Source organism: Aulonocara stuartgranti (assembly GCF_965226115.1).
Source record: "Aulonocara stuartgranti genome assembly, chromosome: 15".
Taxonomy (NCBI): Eukaryota; Metazoa; Chordata; class Actinopteri; order Cichliformes; family Cichlidae; genus Aulonocara; species Aulonocara stuartgranti.
This window is the reverse complement of record NC_138951.1, coordinates 10,473,514-10,499,652: the sequence shown is the minus strand read 5'-3', so window position 1 is coordinate 10,499,652 and position 26,139 is coordinate 10,473,514. Positions and strand designations below refer to the sequence as shown.

Genomic DNA, 26,139 nt, shown 5'->3' with positions numbered 1-26,139 from the left:
TATTTTTTATTTATTTATTTATTATCTGAAATCAAAATTAAAATCTTTCTCAAATGGTTTGACTTAATAAGTCTTATACTTAGTTTTTTTTTATTATATATATATATATTTATATAGAGTTAGTAAATCTCTCATCAACCCTAACCCTGACTTTACATAAGTACATTAACCCCCCCCCCCCCACCCCCCAATAAATAAATAAATAACTGTCGAACACAAACATTCATTTTATTAATTTATTATTTTCGTTTTTCTGCAACTGAAAAAAAATGCCATCCATAAATTCAAAATTTGAGTCAGCTTAAATGGTCTTAGCATTTTAAGCTAGTACCTGTCACACTAATTTTGAATATGTCGAGATTGTCAGACACAAATGTAATTATATGTATTTTATAATTTCTAGAGTTTATTTCAATTTCTTACATTTTTAGCTATTTTGAGTTAGTAAGTCTCGGATCGTTTCTCAGTTTCTCATATTCATGAAAGTCATCAAGTCAAAAATCATAGCGTTAACAAAATGATATGTAGGTAGCGTAGTCTGGATACTTTGAGGTAGTCATGTTATTTTCTTGCTATTTCGCTAATGTTTCTCTTGTCTGTTGCACATTTATTTTTAAAGGGGAATTTGCCCACAGTTATTACAGAGCAAACAGACATAAGTTTTTTTCATACCATTTAAAATAACCTCATGGTAACACATTCTCTGAACACTTGTCTGTAATTTATGACCTCAGTGTGTGCACATGGCATGTTTGTCCAGCTCCTCTGTTCACCATCTGACATTCCCATATCTGCTCTTTAAATTCCTCACAGCTCTTTTCAAGGGCACACCATCCCCTCAACTCACTTTTAAAATTAACAGGCCACAAGTTTAGTGGATGAAGTCCTGTCTCTGCTCCGTAGCTATTAATGCGCCCCCTGGTGTCTTTTAGTGAATACTGCAACTCCCAGCATAGTTGCAAGCATTCCTGTCACTTTCACCGTTTTCTCATTACTCAATATGTTCTATGTGGCAATAGTTTAGTAGCACGTTGCTCAATATTTGCATGTGAAATGTTGGATTTATGCCCCCACCGCTCTGAATATTGAGACACCCCACATACACAGAAAACACAAAGTTAAGTGGATTGTTCTCTCAGGCATGAGCAATATCCGCATTTGTCCTTCCCTCAGCACAAATTGTGTTTGACAGGAAAGCAGCGTGAGGATGACACATTTACTACTGGTGGAAAAAGGAACAAGCCTGACAGTGGCGTGTTGTTCCAAGGCCATTTTTTGGTGTCCTCACATTTCCCGTATCCTCTGTTTGTTTAAAATACAAATCTTCTCGCCACTTAACTACTGGGAGGCAAGACCCATGAGCTTGTGTCGCTGCAAATCAAGCACATGGGTAATCAACTGTGAGTGAACCGGCACTGTCTTCTTATTAAATGAGTTACATCCACTTGTGCTTTTTCTGCTGACGCCTTGGTGCTATAGAAACCAGAGCAAGCAGCAATAAGCAGACAATTATAGAGATGAAGATACGTTTAATCAAGATTAAATATATGCCCAAAAAGATCTTGCAAATCATAAGAGATCCAAACATTAAAACCATACAAAAAAAATGAAATTTTATGTTAAGGGAGTCTCGTACTTTCTACAAGTTTTGGACTTTCATTCGGGGTAAAATGCACGTGTCATACTACAGTGCATTCATTCGCAAAAAACCCACAGCCTTCTTCCACATTTAAAAACCCATACATAAACATCATTTATAGAATTATTTACATACAAGGCTTAAACATCTCAAATCAAACCCTTTGATGAGCCACGAACAAAAAAAAAACAAAAAAAAAAAAAAACACATCACATTTGAGGTTACGGGGACTTTCTTGACGTTTACGGCTTGTGTGAGCCGCAAGTAGTGACATTCTGTTGCACAAATCATTGAATGGATTTGGAGGCAGGAGTCATTAAATAATGATGCTCTGCAAACACTGGAGGGTTAACTGGCTTGCAAGATACTCCGCCTCTGTCTTTAAAGTTGCTTTGCATTTACACACACCCACACACACACACAAAAAAAAAAACTAAAGTGTGATAAAGTGAAATTAAATGTCCTCGATGCCCACTTGCCATATTCGACAATCACTTTGATTCAGAGAGCACAGTTCATACAGCAATTCTCACAACGCACTCAGATGTTGGGTACATATGTCATGCGTAGCTGAAGAACAGAATGAATCTAAATTACATTTTCAATAATAATAAAAAAAACATTTAAATGTTAGTAAGCAACCGTGTCACGCAGAACACAATTCTAATCAGCTCTTTTTTCCTTTTTATTTTTTTAATTCATAATGTTTGAGATGACAACTCAAAGAGGAAGAAAGGAAAAAAGTAGACAAAACAGAGTTTTGTGTTATGGATTTTCTACACAGATGTAACAGTGTGTTATGACCTAAAAAAAAAAAAAAAAAAAAGGATGGTTAGTTGAGTTTATTGTCACGTGCGTGTCAGAGCTCTGAACAGGAAAACAGGAATGATAAAACAAATCCCCCTGCTAACATTGACAACACAAGCTCTTTCTTTTTTGTGAGTCTTTAATTAACAAGTGGTGAACAACACATATGATAAGGGACTGTCAACAAGCAACTTTTTTCTTTTGTAAAAAACTCAAACGGAAAAACATTTGTGGGAGAACGGAAATTACTCCTACACCGATTTGACTTTTACACTTCTTACACTGTGACGCTTCTGCAGCCGATAAGGCTCACAGCCATAAATTACCATGTGAATGATGTTTTGCACACCCTCCTTCAACACCCATGTTACTGAATGACTTCTTGCCGGTCCTTCATAAATGATGCAAGTTTAAAAAGACACACACTGCTGTTGTAACCTGACTCTCGAAATAAGTATAAGAAACAGAACGTTTGCGAGAAGATGATGAAAAAGACCACTCGTTCCACTTCACAATCCTCTCAGATCTTCATACAGGTACGGTGGCTTTGTGACAACAAAAAAGATGAGCAGGTTTGAGAACCCGGGCTGTTTAAATGAGTGAGAACACAATTGGCAAAGACCAGACGATCTCTGAGTAAAAGGCATAGTGTTATGAAGCACATCTTTAATAATAAATTGATTTCTAACATTGTCCTCTGTGTACTTTTGGGATAAACAACCACCTTTTCCACTCAAAAGCAAACAAACAAACAAACAGAAAAAGAAAAGAAAGAAAGGGAAACATAGGCTCGTGGAGCCGCCAAGTTTCCATTTGTGGTTATGATAGCATCACTTGGAGCACAAGCAGCCACAACGCCACCGTGTTGGACAGTGCTGGGCCGGGCTTTGGTGACTTAAGTGGAGCCCAGGGGAGGAAACTGGTGAAATATATCATGAGAGCAAAGTCCTACAGCTTGGTGTGAATGCAGCAAGGACAGGTGGTGAATATACAACGGGTATACGCACTCCTCTTCCAAGGGCTCGATAACGGGATCTAGCATGGGTGCATCTTGGGTCACGCGTACACATACAGTAAATACATATTAGTCGAGTCTCCAGACTACGACTCCAGATGTGTCTCTTTGTCTCCCTCTGGTGGTTTAATCCAGAATTAATCTGGTAGTTTCCTCCTTCACACACACGCACACATACACACAAATACAGGCTGCCTTCACACAAATCTTCACCCTCCCCCCCCTCACAAACACACACACGCGTACATACATATATTTATATATACGAACATACACACTCCTTGGCTCCCCTTGTGTCTGTATTCAGGCTTATCTGGTGTAGTAGACTCTGTAGTAAACACTCTTGGAGCGCCAGAGTGAATAGGAGTTGTCGAACTTGAGCAGGTAGACTCCGCGACCTGGGTACTGGTGGCTGCCGGCGTACACCTCCTCATGACAGTCCCTCCGGTAAACCGGTACAATCTCATCCACCTGAGGCTTCCCTGCCTCCTTCTTGGCCTTCTCTTCCTCACTGGTTGGCTCGCCTGCAGGTAAAAAAACAAAACAAAACATAAACAAAAACACAAAAACAAAACAAAAAAAACCACCAATGCATTATTTGCGCAAACAAAAATACATTTTGTGCTGTATGATTTTTGCATTACATTCCAAGAAATGAGCCCAACAGTGGGTATTCCTTACAGGTTAGTGTGAGAGGTAAAGAAAACACTAGAACTTAAAGGTGACAAAGCATCCAAACATTTAATTGGACTGTGAGAACAGCACAATATCAATATTATTTAAAAAAGTGAATGTTGTTCAATAATTTGACTGCCAGTATTCAGTCATATGCTTTCCTTTATATGACAAAAGATAGGCAGGACTTTTGTTACAATGGCAAGAGTCAGTGGATAATTAATTATAAGTGTAGGATAAGAATAAAATATTAATGGAAAACTAGTTACTAATCTCTCAAACGGGCTTATAACTGAAGCCACAGAAATAAAGCACAAGACAACACTAATTAGAGCATTGACAGCCTTCATGCAGACTTTGTGTGTACATGTACAGAAGTGCATGAGCATCATGACAGACACTTTTTTTTTTTTTTAATTTCTTAGCAAATATTTTATTTTCCCAGTAGTTTTGTAACAAATAACTTGGCACTAAGTGATATAATCGCATGTCTCTCGTTCTGTGGACCGACTCCACCGTTCTGTTGTGCAGAGGGCAGCAGTAGGCTACGTTCACACTGCAGGTCTTAATGCTCAATTCCGATTTTTTGATCAAATCCAATTTTTTTTGTCTGCTTGTTCACATTACAAATAAAATGTGACCGCAAACGCGCTCTAGTGTGAACCCTCAAAGCGGCCCGCATGCGCAAAAGAAGACGTCACACACAACGCCCTCTGTTTAGATCCAGACCAAACAGTATTATTTGACTGATGGCCCTTAATATAAAGACTTGTTTCGGGTCTTACGTTTCCCAATTTTGCTTTAAGTTATAAAGCTATTTTGTTATTTACATATGGCCTAATAATTATCCTTATTGCTGTTTTAGAGAGGAGCGGTGCTTCAAAGGATAGTTACAGATTTCTGTCAGAATCTGCAGATTATACAGTACGAATAAAATGTTCACGTTTTTCCAATGCTGTCTTCCCAACAGTTTCACTAACATCTACACGGGATGGCCACGAAGCATTCGCGATGTCTTATCGGGCGCTTCTCCAGCGCTGATACTTGGCGTCTGTCTTGTGTCAGTGACGTAAAAGACGGATTTAATGCAACATGACCATTCAAACAGCAGTCGCTTTCTGAAACATCAGATATGTCTCGCATTCAGTACCACATACGAAAGTGACCCAGATCGGATTTGAAAATATTGGATTTGTGCCGTTCACACTGTCATACCATGATCGGATATGGGTCAAAAAAGTCCAATTTGATGCGCTTTCGCATGCAGTGTGAACGTAGCCGTAGTGTCACACACAGTTAACCAGTTCTCAGCTTATTCTGATATGACAAGCATTTGAACTGACGGTAGTTCTCTTAAGCAAAAGGATGACCACCATCGCCAGCTACAGTCCAAGATACTGGAACTGGAGCACCATTAACGGTGGGACAAAGTGCTTTTTGGAGAGGGATGATCAACCTGACCAACAAGCCAATCAGCAGGGAAAATACAGGAGGGGAACAGTCAGGGCTAACTGGTTAGAGGCAACTAAACTTTCAAAATAAGAGTTTAAGTGTTGCCACTAGTAAAACTATATAAATATAATTCACTATTTAAATTCCCTATATATTATATATAAAAACCAAAAACAGCTGTACGGCTTATACCCAACAGTGAAAGGAAACAGTCACAGTAGTGGTTGACACAGCCGCCTAACCCTGGTTCGATCCTGGGGGGAGAACAAATCATTGTAGGGGTTGTATGGGGGCATCCAGCATGAATAATTAACCAAACCAATCATGGTATGATTAAGTGAGAAGCCTCAAGGCTGTAATGCATAACTGCTGTTTACATAATAATAAGGAATGTGTTTAAGTACAGCAAGTAAAAAAAAAAAAAAAACTACCCTCACCTTCATCATCTTCATCCTCTTCACTGGACTCTGACACGTGCACGCTGACTGAAGCAGAGGCTGCGTCCGTCCACTCGAAGAAGACCCCAAAGCCGATGTCGTAATAGTCTGTAGCAAACTCCCAGAACAGGTACGAGCCGTCTTCATGAGTGGGAACACGCACCGTCACCACCTCGCCGCGCCCCACCGTGATCACGCTGTCTGCGTCCTGACGGATTTTCTCCTTGAAGTCCTTGATCTGTGGCCGTGTCCACATGGAAGGAGCAGCTATGACTGGTGGGGATTCTGCTGCAATCAAAAGGAAAGAGAAGACATTATCTATTTTCTACCAGATTTCTTACAAAACAAACAGTGCATTCCCTAATAAGCGATTCCCTTCCAGCATATACAGACCGAATCCCAAACAAGCTCAACTTGGAGGAAACCTGTGTGTCTCAGAACGATCAGAGAAAACCAGAATCCATGTGCATAATAGCAAAGATTTGTTTTTGCAGGCACAGCTACCCCAGCTTTATTTATCATTCCACTGAACAGGAAGAAGGAAGTCATTTGGAAAGGGATATGTGTTTTGGATTCACACCAAGGACTTTTGCATATCTACTGTGATGTCTTTTACTCCAGTAAGCGGAATATGTGACTGGAGGAAACCTAAACCAACACATTATTGTGTGTCACTTGTTCCAGCTCTTCTGCCCTCCAGGTTACATCAACAAGGGCACAGCAGATAAGCATCAGGTTTCAAGCTTGGCAGACCGCTTCACTGCTCTGACAGAGAGCTTACCCTGTCTGACCCCTAGTCATTAGCCGCTCCAATATTTCATGCTTTTATTTTGAGATGGATATAGAGCAGCCCACCAACCTAATAAAGGTCCATTCTCTGAGACCTCTTCTGCCGGTTCAGGCTCTGGCTCCCGATCCATACTTTCTGAGTAAGAGTCTGACTGGCCTCCATTGATTGTTGGAGCTTCTTCTCCAGTCTGTGGTGAAGCAGCACACAATGGTCCGGCTGAGGATGCGGGGATGGGTTCACCTGTGTGGAAGCTGCTAGATTCTAGGGTGCCCTGCACCATTGAATCAGACTGCTGCTGCTTCTGTAAGGCCGCCTAGGATGAGAAAGAGAAACCAACAATCTAGTTTCACCAGGGCTGTGTTAGGGTTGGATAAGATTATTAACAATTAAATTTCCATCTTCTGGCAACATCCTATACATCTCGAAAACCGAAGGGTCTGTTTTTCAGCTTTGCTGCATACGAGTAGACCTAGGGCTAGACTTTTGAACAACTGATTTGCTCAGGGATTTTTCATCTTAGTCTTTGTTTGAGGTTTTTGTTTACCACACCTGGCTGTTAAAAATGGTATAAAATAAAGTAATTCAAGTCAAAAGGTTTAAAACATTTTTGGCTATTTTTCAATAACTCCTTTGCAATTTAACAGTTCACTTGAGCTGGAAGGACTCTAAAGGGAGGCCGATGTCTTACAGGAAGGTTTTATGCATCAGTCAGGATATTAAAGAGGACATGAATAAAGGTGTGTGCTGTCAAGACATATACCACCCAGTTTGGAAGGCTAATTATTAGCAAGGGATTTCTACACTAAATCTATCCTAGATAATACAGCTGCTAGGCTCTGACACACATTCCTTTCAGTCAGATAATGAAGAGTTAATTAAGGGACTAATCTCAGGGGTCAACTGATCAGATTGAATTTGGGGCCAAAGAAAGACCTGCAGGCAATCCTTCTAATCTATTCTAAGTACTCCCACATTAACTGCAAATCCTATATATTGAACAATAAAACTCAATCAGTGAAAAGTCTATGTTATGTTGAGATTCTGCATCCTACCTGTTGCTGGGCCAGCTGGACCTGGTAGAGCTGCTGCATGTACTGCTGATAGTGCTGCTCCTGCAGCTGACGGATGAGGCTCATCTGCTGCTCAGGGCTGTTTGGGTACTGCTGAGCAGCATACTGTTGGAACTGCACCGCTGTCTGCGCATTTAATGCTGCCATTATCTGTTGTCTGGTTACATTAAAATGAATGACAATGGAAATACAGGAAAACAACAGGAAGTCAGACAGATTTGTAGTGAGATTTTCATCTTTGGGCCAAGTGTCAGCACAGGACTAACCCTTGTTTTCGGTCTCACAAAATACGTGGAAATAAAAAGTGATTTAAAAAAAAAAAGCATACAGATTTAAATACAAAAGGAGAGGAATGCTTATATATAAAATTAAAAAAGAAACAACAAACACCACACATACTTCTGCTGCTCAATCCGTAGCCTCTCCTCTTCTGCCTGCCTCCTTTCTTCTTCCTCTCTTCTAAGCCTTTCCTCCTCCTCAAGCCTCCGTCTCTCTTCCTCCAGCCTCTGTCGCTCCCTTTCTTCCTCTTCCCGCCTTAGACGCTCTTCTTCTTCTCTCCTGAAAAAAAGAATTGAATGATTTAAATAATGTAAATGGATAAAAATGCATAATTTACATGCAAACAAAAGCCCAAACTGTGAAATATACATGAATATCACGACATTCTAACAAGGTCAAATACTGTATAACCTATCCACCCAAACTAACCACAGCTTTCCAGCTTTTCTAGATAAATAGAGAGCAAATTGAGGTAGAAACTAAATTTAAGACACACTAGCAGATGAATGTCCCTTGGACAAAGAAGCTGATCCTCCCACCTTTTCCTCTCCTGCTCCTCCCTTTCGATCTTGTGTGATGTGACGTATGGGGCAAAGAGGTTACAGCATTTGTTAAGTAGCTTGACAAACTCCACCATGGCATCGTCCTTCTCCATGTTACCCAGTGAAGCCCACTCTTTCCTGCACACAGGTCAAGGTGTAGACAATAATAGGTGCATTATTTTTTTTAAATTTCATTCTGAACAGGATGATTTTCACCCATTGTCTGAATCCATTTCAAACTGTTAATGAGTAAAAATGCACGAGTGTGTGTTTCCTGATACAAAGCAAAAATCACTGAGATGTCCACTACAATCCAAAGGTCACATGCATGAACACACACACACACACAAGCTGGTGTTACCTGCGGTCGTTGCCCAGGACATCAAAGAAGCCGACCTCTGGTGAAGCATCGGGATTGTAAGGACCGAGTAACACCTGTTTGTGCAGAGCCACCAATCGAAGCTTCTCCTCATAGGTCGGGTGGAAGGCCTTTCCATCTTTATCTGAAGGCAGCAAAGTGGAAGCAATGAGTTTGCAGGCAATCCTGTTAATGTCCACCTGCAGTGAATACTACAGTGCAGCTTGTGTGCACAACAAGGTAGTAAAAACTCCCACGTACAGGAGTGTTATGTTCTTGTGCCAAGACTGTAAAGCGCAGATAATTACTCCTAACTGTGCTCTCCCACTCTAAACTTTTCAAGCTTCTTTGTGGTTAAAATCATTAAGAATGAAACACTGAGATGACATTAGTCATACCTAAAGCTTGATTTAAGGTGAGGCAAAAGGGAGATTTAGGCATCTGAGTTGAGCAAGTTGAGCAAGTAGACCTAACCCTGTCTGACACACTGACAAGGATACAAAGCCCAGATTACTATCACACAGAGTGGCAGCCAGGCCCCGACCTGTTTGCACAGTCATCACAAGTGTTCTGCCATAATACAAACAGCACAAATGCCCAGTGTTCAATGCAGCTTACACTTGTGTACGATGACTGGAAAGTATGGACACAGTATTTTGCAGGATTTGTGGCTTTTTGTAAAGCAGACATATAGAACTAGCTAGAATGGTCAGGCTGCAGAATATAGCCACACATATCACAATTTCTTTTCCAATTATTCAACTACTTAGGGTATTTCAATATGCTTTAAATCCACCCCAGCATGTCCAGAAGGCCTAAAAATGGCTCCCAGAGCACACATAAAAGTAGTACTACAAGTAGTAGCAACATAGGAGTGATATGAAAGGGCAGGTGTAAAAACAGTCAAGCCGTCACATAAACCCCCCATAGACTGAAAACGTGGTTAACTGCTTTTAGGGGCGGCGAGCTAAAACTATGCAGCAGTTGTATCCTCAGAATAATAATTCCTCCAGCACAGCAGGAACTTGTCATTGAGTACTTTGGGAGGAAAAATCTTTGAGGGCAGCTGCCACCTGATGCAGTCCCGCTTCAGTCACAGCAGAGGGAGAGCGTGTTTAAAAGCTCCTGAACACAGCCCAGAAAAAGCTGTCATTCAATTGGAATGGAAATCTTCCTCGTTTGGTGGAGGAAGCATGCATAGAAATATGCAAACTGGTAATAAGTATAGTCACTCCTCTTTGGTGCAAAGACAAAAACCCAGAAAGGAGACAACAGTGGCAAATCAGCTGACACAAAGGGGCCACTCACAAGTGCCGTGGTTGTTTTACCCTTTAACGGCCAGCAGCGTTAGATACTAGTTAGCCGTGAAGCTAATGTAACACCGAGGCTGACAGCAGTAGCACCAGTCCCGGTGGTGACAGCTAGCAGCTAATGCTAGCAACCTGCTAGCCTGAACCAGCGAGCGCCACACTTTAAACTGTTCGAGCAGCTTTCTCACCGCTTGGGGATTGAAACAAACATGAAGTACCTTTAAAAAATTTAAGGGCCATTCCGTACAGCTCCAGCAGAGGAAAGCCCCATTTCCTCTCTATCGCACATTTGGCAGTCTCTCCATCTTCGCCTTCAGCGCCGCCCGGCTTATCTGTGCTGGGTTCCGTGGGTATGGACTCCGGTTCTTCGGCCTGGCTCTGCTCGCCCTCCGGGTCCGGAGTGAGGGTGAGGCCATCGATGGAAACTTCGAGCCGGCTAGAAGTAGCGCTGTCGAGGTCGCCGCTCTGAACCTCTGTCGCCATCATGTAGACTGTCAGCTGAAGCAGCCACGTACCTACTTCCGTTTCAATCTAGCGGAAGTTCCGGTTGTTTTCTCTCCCCTCACCGATGTAAATAATGACGAGGTCTTACCAACAGATAAAAAGACTTGCCCAAAAACAAACAACCCCCCCCCCCCCCCAGCATTTTATTAACCGTCACGTACACTAACGGACACATATAAAAATTAACATGTATTTTAAAATATGCAATGGATAAATTGTCTTTTTTTTTTAATCGATTTTCCATGTTTTCCATATAACGATTTTATAAGCTTATGCTTCTTCCTGCTCCTTTTTGAACATGAAGGTTATTTGTAGTTGTGGTTGCTCGTTTTCCTTTTGTTTTGCTTTGTTTATTTGTCTCTTTTAATTCTATGTTGTTGTACTTTTTCAACATGTTCAAAATAAAGATACAATCTATCAATGTCAATAACCGGTATGATCATCCCTATTCTTCAACACATTTTGAACTCACTTTGTCAAGCTTTCTTGGAATGTCTTTAAAAAGTCTTTGGGAATAGTTCTCCAGGCTTCTTGAGGAACATTCAGATCTCTTCTTTGGATGTGAGGAGCTATCCGGGTATGCTTTTTACTGCACTGGCAGTGTGTTTGGGATCATCATGCTGAAAAAGCCATTGCCAATCGGATGCTTCCCAGTTTTGTTTTGTTTTTTAGTTTTCAAAACACACTGCACACCATGCTGGAATATGCCATATTTTCGGTTAATAGTTCTTTGGGAATAGTGCAATAATACTTGACTTAGGGGCCTTTTTATTATGTTGGAATGATTCACAGGTCAGTGTAAAGTGACTTAACAAACAAACAAAAAGAACTATCCCCCTGAAAATGATCAGTTACAAGGACTGGACAGAAAATTTATGAAAAAGCAGGCAATGTCCAAAGAAAAACTTTAAAAAACCTTCATAAAGCCTGGAGAACTATATATACTATGCTATACTAATGTCCCCGATGTTTTATTTGTAATTAGCTAATGATGGTTGCTGCATTTGCCCAGGTGAGGTACATTGACAGTAAGACTTGGCCTAAGCTTTGGATAATACTTATGCACATTTTGAATGAGCACATGCTCTCCAGCTCCTTAAATTATCCTTCAAATACACAAATATTGTACTGAAATACATTATAACAAGGGCCCATTAGACAGGTGACATTTTAACACATTGCTGAAAACCTGTGAGAATACTTTGCCTGTCTGTCTGCAGGGTAAATGTATAGTGGCCTGGCCCAGGTGTGAACTTGCTTTTGTTTGGGGGCTACAGGAGCAGCAGTATTAATCCCCCACAAGAATTTAGTCCAGTGTTTGCTTGTAGTCCAGCCTGATAACTACATCTTATCAGTATCAATCAAATTAGATCTGCTTTTTAATCTAATTACAGTGCCCAGTGTCTGTCATAGGCTGCCAAACTAAACAAACTATATAACATACCACAACAGCTAAGGTAAAGCTGCAAGGAATTTTCATGCAGTTGCTGTACTAGGTTAGCATTTTTAATCTACCATGGCTTGTCATCACAAATCAATGCAAAAAAACCAAACAAACAAACAAAAAAAACAATAACAATAAATAAATAAATTGTCCATGCTATGATTTCCAGGTCCATCAGAAGAATGTCACAAAACATCAAGAACTTGAGGACCCAGATTTTTAGCATAGCAATCTGGTCTGTGCACAAGGGGCAATACCCCATTAGGGCCCCCAGACAAAGCACCCTATGAACTGTGAATGCTTTAGCCAACAAGCAAATCCTATTTGAACAAAAGTAAGTGTCGAAGTACAGAGATCAAAAAGGTTAAGATTACCGTTACGCCGCGGAAACAAAAAAAGACACACATTAAATATGCACACACAAGTAAACATGGACTTAAAATGATCAAAGTACATTTAAAAAAGGGAGCAGAGCATGTGTTATGTCAGAGTCCCCTGGTGGTCCGTCATTGTTGCAGATGTTCATTAATAAAGGACCCTGCACCTCCATCAAGAGTACGGATTAACATATGAAGAATCACCTAAAATTTTGGCCTGTCAAGGAGTGGTACTCCCCAAGAGTAAACAATGCATGCTCTATTTTAAACGCTGACAAACACATTGCCAAATTTGCACTACACTCCCCAGATGACTTAACCCAGTAAGCTCTGTATCCTGTAAAATCTGTGAGAGGAAATATTGCAAGGAATCTGGAAATTGTTGCATTGTCAGATCATAGCATAGTGCAGAATTCAATCTGCAGGCAAAAAAGTGGAGCATGAGGCACAAAATTGTTTAGTCTGTCTTTGGGGAGGGAGGGCTTCCTGACCTCTTGACTCAATCCCCCCTCTGAATCAAACGGAGGTGACATATTCAATAAGACCTGCCCGCTCCCAAGTACTTTTTAACCGTGGTTTGTGTATTGAAATCCACTTTGTTGACACTGATAAGGCTCAGGAGGCATCATTTCCCACAAAGTAAGGCTTGTGTGAGGGGGCAAGTCATGGAAAATCTATGCTTTCTTTTACCTCCAAACATAGCTTATAACCTTCCTGACAGATGTGGACAATTCAATATTTTGTCAGTTATTAGGGTTTAAAAGGTTTTTAAAAAAAAAAAAAAAAACAAACTTGAAAAAGCCCCACAGTCTGTGGTTACATCATCTGATAACATGCAAAGGCTTAATGACTTGAGAGTTCACAACATTCTAGAAGGACTCCTTAAGGTTGAGATCAGGGCTCTATACTTGGACTAAAGGTCTGTTGCAGAACTGGTTGTTCTTACTGTCACTGAAGCAAAACTAATGCCACATATAACAGCAAATTCACTTCAATGAAGTTTACTGCCAGGAAAATTCTTCAATAGCAGTTATAGATGGCAATAAATGTTTTGCCATCTAACAAAAGGGTTTTTATATGGTGTAAGAAGTCATCCTTTTAACAGTCGTTTCTGCAGTTTCAGATTTTATTGACAGCTTTGTTTTGTTTTTGTTGTTGTTGGTTTTTAGGCTTTGGGATACTCTGGGATGCTGGCATGATGCAGAATAACCTGTATAAAGAGCCAGTCTTGTTGGGTATACATAATTATTAAATCATGCCCTGTTTTGAGTTAGATTAATAATAATAAAAACCTAATGCTTGCGCTTATATCTGTTTTCTCACAGCGTCCTGGTATAGTCCTTTGAACTCCTCCACCTTTTTTGGGAAATTGCCGTTTCCGTCTTTCTCCCTTTGAAGGCTGAGGGTCCATTATTGCTTCATCCATGCCAAAGCGGATAAATGTTTTCTCTGCCGATGTGTATTGAGCGTGCAGATTCCATTAAAACTCCTTTAAACAGACCTGCGGCCGGACCATCGTTCCAGGTGTGATTGCTTCACACCTCTGCTGGCCCGCAGACGTCTGAAGTCGCTGCACGGCCGCTGCAGTGCCGGTCGGCCCCGATGGCAGACCCATTCACACATCTAGACAGCTTTACCTTTGATCACAGGAGGATTTAAATCCGGCGAGCGCACGGATCTCAAGCTCAGTCAGTCAGTCACCGGGGATAAAGCGGAAAGGATGTCTGCAGTTCAGGGGAATATGCGCGTCGGGGAGGCGAACCAGTTCCACATGTATCACGAAGGGCCTCTGCAGATGAACAACGCCGTGAATCCAGGTTGGTGGCTCTGGGATCATTAACCCCAACAAAAAGTTAATTTTCAAATACCGGCCTAACAGCTGCCTCAGAGCTCAACTTACGCAATGATAACTAAATTGCGCCTGCGTCTTCTTTTCAGAATGTGGACCTCCGGACGGTGGAAACTACTTCAACCCCGCAAATCCTGTTCCCAGGGCGGACAAATGCGTGGCAATGCTGACCCACAGGAGAAAGAGGACCAATTTCACCCAACAGCAAATCAAGGTGCTGGAGAAAGTTTACAACGACACTAAATATCCCGACATCTTCCTACGGGAGAGACTGGAGGCTCTGACTGGGCTGCCGGAGTCCAGAATTCAGGTGAAGTCCGGTTTAAACGCCACACTTTGTTGAATTGGTTGATTTATTTTGCATGGTCAAAGGGCAAACACAGTCACTTAAGATCACAGGAAACTCTCGCTACTCCACACTTGTGGTAAAATTGGATTTATGGAGTGGTAAGATGTGAATTAACGGATTTCCAAAATTGTAGGTGTGGTTTCAGAACAGAAGGGCCAAGTCTCGTCGCCAGGTTAGCTCATCAACGTCCACAAAGGTCAGCAGCACGCCAGCAGCTGGTCCCTTTATCCAAGTCCAGAACAGGATGGCTCCGGAAAAAGGTAGCTATTAGCTTTACTCACTAGTTTTGTGGTCACATCCTCACTCTAACATCAGGTCAAGCCTGCTCAGTGTCACTCATTGTAGTTTTAACTTCAAGTTTGTGGCTTCTTTTTTCTACATTCTAAAACATGTTGCTTAGTTTTGTTTTTTTTCCCCTCTCCATTGCAGTTTGTGACAATCTTCACAGTGCTGAAGTACATCAGATGGGTGGTTTTGGACTAGAGGAAAGTTTCAGGTCTACAGTGCACCTACAAGGCATCGAGGACACCCACAGGAACACTCTTCCAAGCAAACCCAGCAGCTACGCCCAAGCATCTGCCTCCCGCATCTATGACAAGGAGGGCGCCAGAATGAATCCAGAACACATGCAGCGACACAAGCAGAGTGCTGGCACTTCGAGCTGCAGCGTCCCTCTCTATCCCAGGAGAGAGCACCAGACAAACATGGACGCCAACATGACCAACAGCCAAGCTCCAAAGGTTTTGGTGGAGTATGACAATTTCCCACCAAACAAAACCATTGGACCAGAGATGAAAGTTGTGATTCCTCCCATCCCAATGCAGAACCCCTTCAGCACACCATCATCATCTAAGGACAACAGATGCCAAATGCAGTATCCGCAGGCGAGGGCCAGCGGGGACAGGTTCGATCACTTTTCCCAGATCCCCGCCAGAAAGATGCAGGACTTCTCCGACTCGGATTCTGATTGGGAAAATGAAGCAATGGCAAACTTCAGTGGCTTTATGTGATGCATTACAAAAGCTACATGTATCATAAGAGGTGTGAGAGTGTATTTATTTTAAAACTATATATAAAAAAAAAAGACATTTGTTTTGTATGAATTTGTTTGTTTGTTAATAAATGAAACAAAGCCAAAACCTGCTTTTCAATATTATGTTTAATATAAAAAGAAACATTTATATACAACTGCCCGGGGGCACTCTCATATACAACTTTACAAAAACTGAAAAAAAGGAGAATCTCTAGGAAAGAACTGTTGATGGGGTTTAAAGGTCAGTGATACAGACTTAGTGTGGGGGGTGTTGCAGCAACAGCCGATGTAAAATATGGAAACACTTAAGATCAAAACCCCAGAGTTCTCCTTTATAAAAAAATACTGAAAAAAAAAACAAAAAAAAAACTCTTCAGTGCGCACAAAATTACAAAAGCCATTTCAGAATACACAGCAGAAAGGCTGACAATATTCCTAATAATCAGATATTGTACAATTATCTACAATAACTTTTTAATTATAAAACATTCCTTCGCGTTCCCCTGTACTTATCATTAAAGGAGCAACAGAACACACAACTTAGAGGGAAACATCAGAAATAGCAAAATATTGTTGCATAACCATACACACCTACTCAAAAATAAATAAATACGGGCAATAAAAACTGTTAAAACCTTATGTTTGGCACGTGAAACCAAATAAATAACAGTTTTAATATTTTGGAAATGTGGAGCGTGGCAAAAAGCTTTAAGACTCTTTCGGGTTTGTGTTCATTCAGTTGGGTGCACAAACATTTTGATACAACAAAAGCTTGTGGGTAAAATATTCAGCATTCTTCTCTCCATTCCGATCAAAACTTGAGGAAATCTGGGAAGAACTCAAATTGAAGATCCACAGCATCGACATGAGCCTTCTTTGTAGTCTTTTAACAGTCCAGGTAAAAGCACCATTTCACAAGACAAACATGGATATACCGCACTTCCGTGTGTGTACATGCACCTGTGCGTGGGCGGGACGATGCAGGTACTCAGACTGCATTGGTGTTGTTGGCAGCGAATGCATGCAAATTGCCCAGCTGACTAAGGCCACTCTGGATGTGTGCCACATGGATCTCAACGTTATTCTGGAAGCAACTGGAAATGCAGAAAAATAACCAAAGTTATGAAGAACAGTTAACAACGGAACAACCAGGTGGTCCTGCAACATCAGCAACTTTTGCTTGTTCAGCAAATGTATGAACCACTAAACAGATTGCAGATAATTGTAATTTGTTATTTCATCATATATCTTAGAAAGGAAAAAAATATTTTAGCATCCACCAATAAGCAAATGATACAACAAACAACACCATAACACATCAAAATTATTTTGGAAATTTCAGAATACATGTTGTATTAGTTAAAATAAAGTGTGTATAAAAAGAATAGCCTCGCTTTGAAATTGACAGGTCACTGCCTACATTATAAACAAACTTTGCAGCTAGCTAAAACAAACCAATTTTAGTAAATTAATTATTGTAAAAGAACTGCAGCCCTCCTCAGTTCTGCTCTCTTACTCTGACTTTTACTTTGTAATTGCTCTGAATAGTCTCCACAGTCTAGACTCTGTGATCAGTTCAGCTAGGGTTCCCATGCTGCTCGGCACAGCCAACAACCTGCCCGGTTCTCCACATGTCCTGCCATACACTCAACATCCCACCCTGTTCAGCTCTGCTGTAAATATTTTGATCTAACCAAATGCCCTAAATAGTTATCTGTCAATCACATGCAGCTAGCTCTGGCTCATTTTACATTATCATTCACATCAAAGTGTGTAAATGTTGTGTGTTGCTCAGCAACATGCAGCAGTTTGCATAGACTTCAGTGGGAATCAAAATGACTCCAGTAAAACTAATGAGAAAGTTATTTATTTTTATACCACATAGCTGCACTATCCTATTTTAGGAAAAGCCATGAAATATGAGATTATACTGTTTTAACAGTTACACTATTTTGGGAGTTTTGAGATTCACAGATAATAAAGGAGAAAAATATTCAGTTTTGTCTTAAAAACAGTCATTCTTGCTCTTTTGTTAGAAATGGATGGAAACACTATTTGGTCCTTTACCTGAGGTTGGAGGGATCAATCGATGCTTTGATGTCATTGAGAGAGTCTGTTAGAGATTTAAACTCAAATGAATTCAGATCCCCACCATCTGCCAAACACTGAGACAAGCCAGGAGAATGAATGATTAACAGGTAATCAAATCAGAAGTCATGGATGTATTATATTATATTTACTGATTAATTGATAAAACATATATTGTATTATATACTTGAAGTTCAACATTTCTTAACAAATTACTGCTGCGAAGCTCTAAATTTTTGCATTGAATTTCAAACAAATTGTTTTCTTGCACACAGAGTGTGACATCCTAACATCCTCTCCTATCATCCTGACACACTTGTGATAAAAATACATCTTCTACCTTGATCTGTAGGAGCAGAGCAGTGAGACGGGAGATGAGGTGTGTGAGGCTGGGATTTGCCACACTCTGCTGCCCATCCTTCATGGCGTTGATGCGCATTTGCACCATCTGCTGGGCCTCTTCTTCACTACGCCTCCGCAGCTCTGTGGGATGGTCTGCTGGAACCATGCCCTGATCAGGAGCGAGCTGGAAAGATGTACACTGATGTTTAACACAAGGCTCTCTTACTCATTTGTTTCCTTACTCGTTCCTGACTAACAAGAAAAAAAACAAAAACATGCTAGAATTATCAGATACTGCAATAAAATATTTCAAGTTTAAGTGTAAGCGTGCCTTTTCACTTACTTCACAGCAGTACTGCTGAACTTCATGAAGAACCTTGTTCAGATCTTTATTTAGCTGCTCCAGCTCAAGCACGGTGGTAGCATATCGCTTCTGGAAGTCCAGATCAATAGGCATCGAGTATGACTTCTGAACACAAAACAAAAACATAGCTGAGGTAAGCTTGATGTGGATATTTCAGAAGCATTTAACATGTTTTAAAGTAACTTAACTATAATGACTTTACCAGCTTCTCAGCTTCTGTATTCATTTCTTTCAAGTGCTTGATGTGCTCTTTCTTGATCATGAGGATTTTGGACAGTCTTGTCTAATAATGGACAGAAAAACAAGACAAAGCATTAGAACTACATTGAAGGACGTCACCTTTTTAGTTTTCAATTTGACAGGAATTCCTCACCACTTGGACCAGGAAATTGACAGGAAATCCTCCCAGTGTATCTCCTTCAGCACCGGGCAGTTTGTTCCTCCATGGTGACTGGGTGATAAGAGGGTCATTGTCCTGTTGTTTAAAAAAAGGCCAGTTAGATCAACAATCTTCATTTGAAATCTGTTTTTAGATGGGCAAACAGATACACAGCTGTGAAAAAGGTGTCCGGCAAAGGTTTCACTGGCTTTTTTACAGAGGAATCAGCTTCTAAGGGGGAATTAAGTGATTGCGCCACTAGCCCACCTTGGAATTCTTCAGTCTACCCACTGATTAGCATTAATGTATAAAACGTATAGTGTATAGTAGGCCAAACAAAGCAGTTATTTGAAAACAACAAAAAAAAAAAAAGAAAAAACAAAACTCGAATATGGCCAAACGTGTCAGCAAATCAACAAATGGTAGTAAATGTAGTTTCAGAATACCATATGGACAGGAGTGGTAGCAGAGGGATAGGGCCCTCTAGGCGGAGTCATGAGGCTTTGCATATAGCGTGCTGACCGATGCTTCTGGGCAAAGGCTGAAATGGGCATGGTCTCATTAGGTTCATTGCTCTGGAAAAGAAAATTACAATAAGATGGTTAATAATATGACCTGTGAAATTCCTACGATACAGCTATTGGCATTTCTTCTTCTTCTCCTGTGTGGCAAAATCACACTGAGAGTGAAGCTTTTATGAGAGTTAAGTTAAAGTGTTTACCAGGACTTCATAATCAGGCACAGTGTGAGTTCCCAGGCCAGTGCGGTCAAAGGTGACACGATAGGTGGCGGCACTGGTGTCTACTGCATCAATCTGCCCTGTGAACAGCCCATCATGGAGTCCTCGGAGACGAGCTGTAGAACAAAGATAAATGCACTTGATTTAAACCTGAATAAATAAATAACAAATAAATTAATTATTCACATATGGAGTCTGATACAGCCTACACCACACCATTAAAAGGATCTGACGTTTTACGAGTACAGATTCATTTGGTGTCTGAAATAGCCAAGTAGACGCTTTGCTATTTGTCCATCCAAAGATGTTATTGGCTTGATTTCTTGGTCCTTTAATTGTCCATAGTTTTGATCAAATTCAACTCCAGTACCATATTTTAAAATGATTGATTTGTTCACTGTCTTGTGCTCTTATTGTTCAACTTTCTCTTTTTTTTTTTTTTTGTGTCCCGTTTGGATCTTTAGCCATCAGAATTGTTGTTTTAAGGCCAAGAAAGATGCCAAGCGGATTTATTTTACCAAGTGGATCATCATGGCCTTGCCATATTGGTCCATTTGATTGACCTTTATTATAATTATGAATTTATTTTATTTTCAGTTGCTACAAACGGGACAGACATGACTGGGGGATAGGACAGGGAGAAAGAATGAAAGAAAGAGGGAGAGAAAGAAAACCAAAGGGGAGAAGAGACGGTGAGAAGGGGGGGGGGTCACCTGTATGGAGAAAAAAAACAGTATTGTTAGGAAAGACTGCAGTCCTTCAACTTTGAAGGAATTTAGCAATTCCTTGTTTATGCTCGCCAATAAAGTCAACTGATAAAGCAACAGAGTGTAGACAATCCTTCAAATATGCGTTGCTATACTACAAAAGATCTGTACAATCACCACAATTTCAAGGTGGGCACCTCAAATTAGCATATGGACACACGTTTTGTTTCATAGAAAATAACGTTTCTATGAAACGTCATCTCATCACAGTCGAGCTAACCATTGATCTTTTGGATACAAAAATCATTCAACTTGACCTTTGAGGGATCCGTTTTCATTTGTGCCATAATTAGCATATTAATTCTTAAATCATGACCAAACCTGTGTTTTGTGAGGTAAATCACAGTAAAACTGCTCTAATTAGGTCATCCTTAAGTTCTCCCCAAAAATGGCTGATAGATCAGGGGACAGATAAAATAACTTCTCTATCTCTTAAGTTCAATTTCGTGAATATATCTTTTGAAAGTGCAAAGCAGAAAAATGTAAAATGCAACACTGCAGCTCATTTGAAAATCTTGCGCTCACTTCAGTCATCTTACCGGTGACTTTGGTTCCTATGATGAGAGGCAGAGGGATTTCATCAGGAAGATCTTTGCAGTTTGACACGTCAGTTAGTTTTCTTTGCTGCAGCAGCCGCATTTTCTGCCGTTTCTGCCTCAATGCTGTTCGCTCTTCAGCAAAGAATGCAGATGAACACCTTGAAGGGACAAAAGAGCACAGCAATGTAATGCCAGTTCTTTTTATCCTGACACATCAAGTCCATAAGGAAACTGTTCCATACACTTATGTAAAAATCACAGCGTACCGTCGAGGTTTCCCCATCAACCTCCTTATTGTACCCCACTCAACTCTGGTTAGCTTTCTTGTTTTCAGGTTGGGGAAAGTCTCCTTAAGACACAGGCAGAACTCATTGTCACCCTCGAAAAGAGGCCTGGAAGAAAGAGAAGCAACAGTAACAGTTTTATAATTACCAATTTGCTTTTGACTAACATGATAAGCTGAATTAACATGAAGACCAGTTATGCGTGGGTAACTTATTTTTTATCTCATTTATTTATGTGTACTCATCAGGGAACAAAAATAAATAAATAAATAAAAATCAGACTTTACCTGTCAATATTGGAATAAAACCATTCATAGATGCACCATTTGTGAGCTTTGGGCAGTTTCAGCAGGTTTCTTAATCTCAGCCCTATTTTCTGGGAAGCCTTCTTATCTGGTGTCACGATGTTAGAAAATTTCTGTGAGGAAAACCATTAAAACAACAGTCATTTCATAAACAACAATATGGTAGGCATTTTAAAGAACTCCTTTGGAAAGGGTTACATTAGACAAATCATATTCTGTTATGCTGTAGAGATATGATGAACTTATTCAATCTCAGGCACACCAACTTGGTCAGAAAGCATAACCTTTGAAACTCACATTACCCCGCAAGGAGCCTTTTTAAAAAATTCTAGTTTAGATTTTATATATTTGTGTGTGTATATGCGTATGTTTATTCATATACACATATGGATATCCAAAGTTAAACTCTATCTTATTCTTTTGGCTATTGATTGATTTTTATGTTAAATTTAAGTTATTAGCTATAATTTGGACTCACATTTTATCTTATTTTAATGTTGACATGATGTTCAACTCTTTGAAGACACTCGTACCAAAAACAGGTCAGGTATAAACAGATAGCTTTTGGACCAAAACAAACCTCAAACAAAGTTGAACTTTTATACTACGAAAACTTTCAAACACCCAAGTGTAATATATCTCGTCACAAGTAATCCAAGTGGATGAGCACTTTTCAAAGTCAAAAGTCAAAGTCAAAGTCAACTTTATTTGTCAATTCTGCCACATGTACAGGACATACAGAGAATAGAAATTTCGTTACTCTCAAACCCTAGATGAAATAGCAAATGAACATTTAAATATAAGAGAGTGAATAAAAAATGCAAATAAAATAATTAAAAAGTAAAAATTTAAATAAATACAATACAATTTAACAAGAAAGCTATGCAATATACAATATACAATATTCAGGTAAGGGTAAATGACATTGAGTGTAAACCAGGCAGAGTAGTGCAAATAGGCAAATAGTGCACTATTTTCACACACAATTTACTTTACTTTTAATCTTGGGCCTCGTAAACTGCACAGGTGACACAATTATCTTAAAGTTTAATATGAACAGTGCTAACTGGAGCATTACCAGGAAAATGTATTAACTGCAATATATACGTGATCGTAAGGAAGAATGCAATCATTACCTGTGGTGTGGTGGTGACTCTCTGGCTCCTCCGTGGAGATCTGGACGGAAGACGCTGCTGCGGTGGCTCATCTTCATCTCGAAACAAACGGCTCCGCTTCGAGCTCCGTGTAGGCTGCAAGAACAATGTAAATTCAAAATATTACCAACAATCTATAAATAACATTGTGGCATTCTCCATATTAGGCGTCTATTAGCAGTAGAAATTCTGGCATGTTGCGTTATAAATAGCCTGGCTAACACAAATGTTACTCTGGGAACTCTCATGTATAATACACAGGTTCTGAAATAATATCTAAGTAAATGTAAAGACCCCCATTCATGCAAAATGAGATGAAATGCATTTTCCTTCCAGTTCCACATCACATTACACTGGCATGAAACAACTTAATGGAGGTAAGAAAATCAACTCCTGAGATGTAAACAGAACTGCAAAAGACTTAACTATGCTGCTAAGATGAGCAAAGGGCAGTAACTATGCATACACTAACGATATATCCATACATTACCATTTTCGGCCATAGCTCTCTCACATAAGATGAAGTGACTTTCTTTCTTTTCATTTTAAGAAGAAATAATTGTGATTTTTTTTTAAATATCAAACCCTGTATTACTGCATTGTAATAATTAACTTCTTGGTTGCTAAAAGGAAAGAAAAGATACACTGAACTGCTCCCTTATTTCCCAACGGGTCACCACAGTGGATAGTACTTGATCTGGTGCAGCTTTGACATGATTGGTATTCTTTCACTGAAAAATTCCAAAACCGTGGCAAAAAAGTAGCCGGAAATGCATCAGGAGGAATCAATGGTACTGAACAGGCCAATTACAATAGCTGCGGCTTACACTGACACCACATTTAGTTCCGTTTCAGTGGAGGTGTGCGTCATGTCATGCCTTAGGGTTTCATCATAGGGTTTTAGAGGGATTTCCTGTTATGACATAGTTATGGCACAAATTTCCCACTGAAGCATAATTATGGAGTAAGGTGACTATGTTAACCACTATACCATATTTTTCATATTAGTAATTAAAGCAACGTGTGTAACAGATTCTCTTTGTTTTCGAAGTTTTCATTGCTTTCATTGCATTAACTTACCGTGTCCATTGTGACAGAGGAATGCCGTCCCCTGGTGTTGTGAGCTCGAGGGAAGCTGTTTTTCTCATTCAGAGTGTTGGACAAACTGCCCTCTGTGAGAATACCAACATATTTATATACAAGAACACCAAAAACAGTTTTTAAATCAGTAATTATATCTTAACAACCCTATACCAACAGACAAAAATCACATGCAAACAATAACAGGACCATTATGCCATGTAAGCTTGCAATTAGAAACTATTACAGAGCTCTGACCAACGTGATCTGACACAGGTCTAATCGATATAGTGAGGAATTCGAGTCAACGTTTCAGAAGCACCCAGTATATTTGTAAACAGTAAAAAGCATAAATACAAGGGAATCCATACCTTTAAGACTGACGAGTGCCTCTGCTGAGGAACCTGAGGAAGAGAACAATTTAGGCTACATTACTGTAGAGCAGGGGTGCTCAATCCCAGTCCTCGAGAGCTACTGTCCTGCAGCTTTTAGATGCATCCTTGTTCCGACACAGCTGAATCAAATGAATGGCTTGTTATCAGGCCTTTTCCAAACTTGATGGCATGCTGAAGAGGTAATCAAACATTTGATTCAGCTGTGTTGGAGTAGGGATGCATCTAAAAGCTGCAGGACAGTAGCTCTCGAGGACTGGGATTGAGCACCCCTGCTGTAGAGCATTAAAAAGCATAAAAAAGCAACACCACATAGACGAAATCTAAAACGGTGCAACTTTGATAAATATTATTTGCCAGTGTTCTCCTTTTTAAGTTACGAAATGCTCATTTCACCTGTCGCAGAATCAGTAAGATGGTGCTTTAAACCCTGACAGCAGCCAGGCAGGTGAACAGGAATTAAAAATAAAGCTAGCGGACTCGGTTAGGCCTTTACCCCCAACTGGAGCTGTCAGACACGGGTGTAACATCAGCTGTGGGCAATTCGTATCTACACATGAGCCGGACAAGCTAAGCTATGAGCTGTAAAATAACGTTATTTACATTAGGTAAGTTCCCAGAGACCGTTTCAGGTGTAAACAGACAAATGAACTGGCAAGTTTCCCTTCACAAGATCAATAATGATACATAACGCATAACTATAACCAGGGTGAAGGAACGCTAAAAATGATGAAAGTGTCATGGAAAACTAAAATAAATCAATAAAATAGAAAATAAGTCCAGCAAAACAGATAGCTTGTTAGCAGCTAGTGGCGTAGCGGCAGCCTTTTTGTTCCTGCTATACGCGATCTAAGGTTAGCAGACGTTAGCTCGGGGCTAAGCTAACGGTATTTGTTCACCCAGTTGGGCTAGAGTAACTTGTTCAACTCCAACATTAGCCATGGTTAGCCTCTCGCGCTAACAAGCGTTAGCTGACTTAGACAGACCCGGTGTCTGTTTGCGTCTAAAATGAGCTTATGAAGTCCGCGCAGAACCTATAATAGCCATTACATGGTCAGCGATATCGGGTTTTGGCCAGTTATTTATTTTACCACCGCGGGACTGCTGCTTGTTTACAATGCAAAACTCCTTGAATTTGTGTTGTTACTCACTCTCGTCTAACAGCTGGTCCATCTCCGCCATCTTGAATTAGCCGCGCCGCTTTTTCAAAGACCTTGTCAAAATGCATTCTGGGTCGGGACTCTCTCTGGAGGGCGATTTGAGAAATAAAAATCCCGTAATTTGCTTAAATGGTAGCTTAATAACTGCTTCCAGTAGTTTGTTTATCTAAACAAATACATCCACTTTCTACACATCCAACTTTTACATGTTAAATGTGAAGTTAAATCCTTGGGAAATCGTTTCGTATCAAAAACTTGACTCGGAATGGGAGCATAGCAACCAGCCATTGTTTCATACGCCACATCAGTTATCGTTCATTTCTCCTTTACGTTTTAGTCTTTGTTTGGAAAGTGTTGTGTTTGAAATGAAATGTTCTCTCTTGAGTAAATGTATTTATTTTTACCTGCAGTTATACCAAGAAAGATTTTGTTTATACTATACGCAACATAAAACACAGCATATGGGGTACCATTTATCTATTAATTAGTAAATAACCAAATATACGTGAGATTTTTTTCTTAGCTGTGAGGAAAAAGCAGATGAAAAACTAAAAAAAAAAAATAAATCATTTGTGCAAATATGAGTTTCTAATCTCACAGAAAGTGTAAGTTTCTT

The 26,139-nt window shown here is 40.1% G+C and overlaps 3 protein-coding genes across 4 annotated transcripts; 1 reads left to right on the top strand and 2 right to left on the bottom strand.

The window, feature by feature from the left end:
- Positions 1 to 1,509: 1,509 nt before the first annotated feature.
- On the bottom strand, positions 1,510 to 10,909 carry acbd3 (acyl-Coenzyme A binding domain containing 3). 2 transcript variants are annotated; one of them, XM_082504702.1, is made up of 8 exons: positions 10,593 to 10,909; positions 9,068 to 9,209; positions 8,704 to 8,844; positions 8,285 to 8,443; positions 7,868 to 8,042; positions 6,885 to 7,128; positions 6,026 to 6,313; positions 1,510 to 3,985 (listed from the first exon to the last, which is right to left on the bottom strand). In XM_082504702.1, exons 1-8 carry the CDS (start codon positions 10,858 to 10,860, stop codon positions 3,771 to 3,773), a joined length of 1,632 nt encoding a protein of 543 aa, XP_082360828.1. In that variant the 5' UTR covers positions 10,861 to 10,909; the 3' UTR covers positions 1,510 to 3,770. The 2 variants fall into 2 exon arrangements, with proteins under 2 accessions (XP_082360828.1, XP_082360829.1); XM_082504703.1 differs by having other exon boundaries at positions 6,026 to 6,310.
- A 2,530-nt stretch (positions 10,910 to 13,439) lies between these two features.
- Positions 13,440 to 15,914, top strand: mixl1 (Mix paired-like homeobox). The gene is made up of 4 exons (XM_082506219.1): positions 13,440 to 14,516; positions 14,638 to 14,858; positions 15,031 to 15,157; positions 15,327 to 15,914. Exons 1-4 carry the CDS (start codon positions 14,420 to 14,422, stop codon positions 15,905 to 15,907), a joined length of 1,026 nt encoding a protein of 341 aa, XP_082362345.1. The 5' UTR covers positions 13,440 to 14,419; the 3' UTR covers positions 15,908 to 15,914.
- Positions 15,915 to 16,038: 124 nt separating this feature from the next.
- On the bottom strand, positions 16,039 to 25,841 carry lin9 (lin-9 DREAM MuvB core complex component). Its single transcript, XM_082506929.1, has 15 exons — positions 25,515 to 25,841; positions 24,343 to 24,375; positions 23,972 to 24,063; positions 22,874 to 22,987; positions 21,720 to 21,850; positions 21,415 to 21,540; positions 21,149 to 21,306; positions 19,825 to 19,958; positions 19,550 to 19,678; positions 19,098 to 19,199; positions 18,927 to 19,007; positions 18,704 to 18,829; positions 18,359 to 18,544; positions 17,998 to 18,095; positions 16,039 to 17,024 (listed from the first exon to the last, which is right to left on the bottom strand). The coding sequence occupies exons 1-15, from the start codon at positions 25,543 to 25,545 to the stop codon at positions 16,919 to 16,921; spliced, it is 1,647 nt and encodes a 548-aa protein (XP_082363055.1). The 5' UTR covers positions 25,546 to 25,841; the 3' UTR covers positions 16,039 to 16,918.
- Between the last annotated feature and the right edge of the window lie 298 nt (positions 25,842 to 26,139).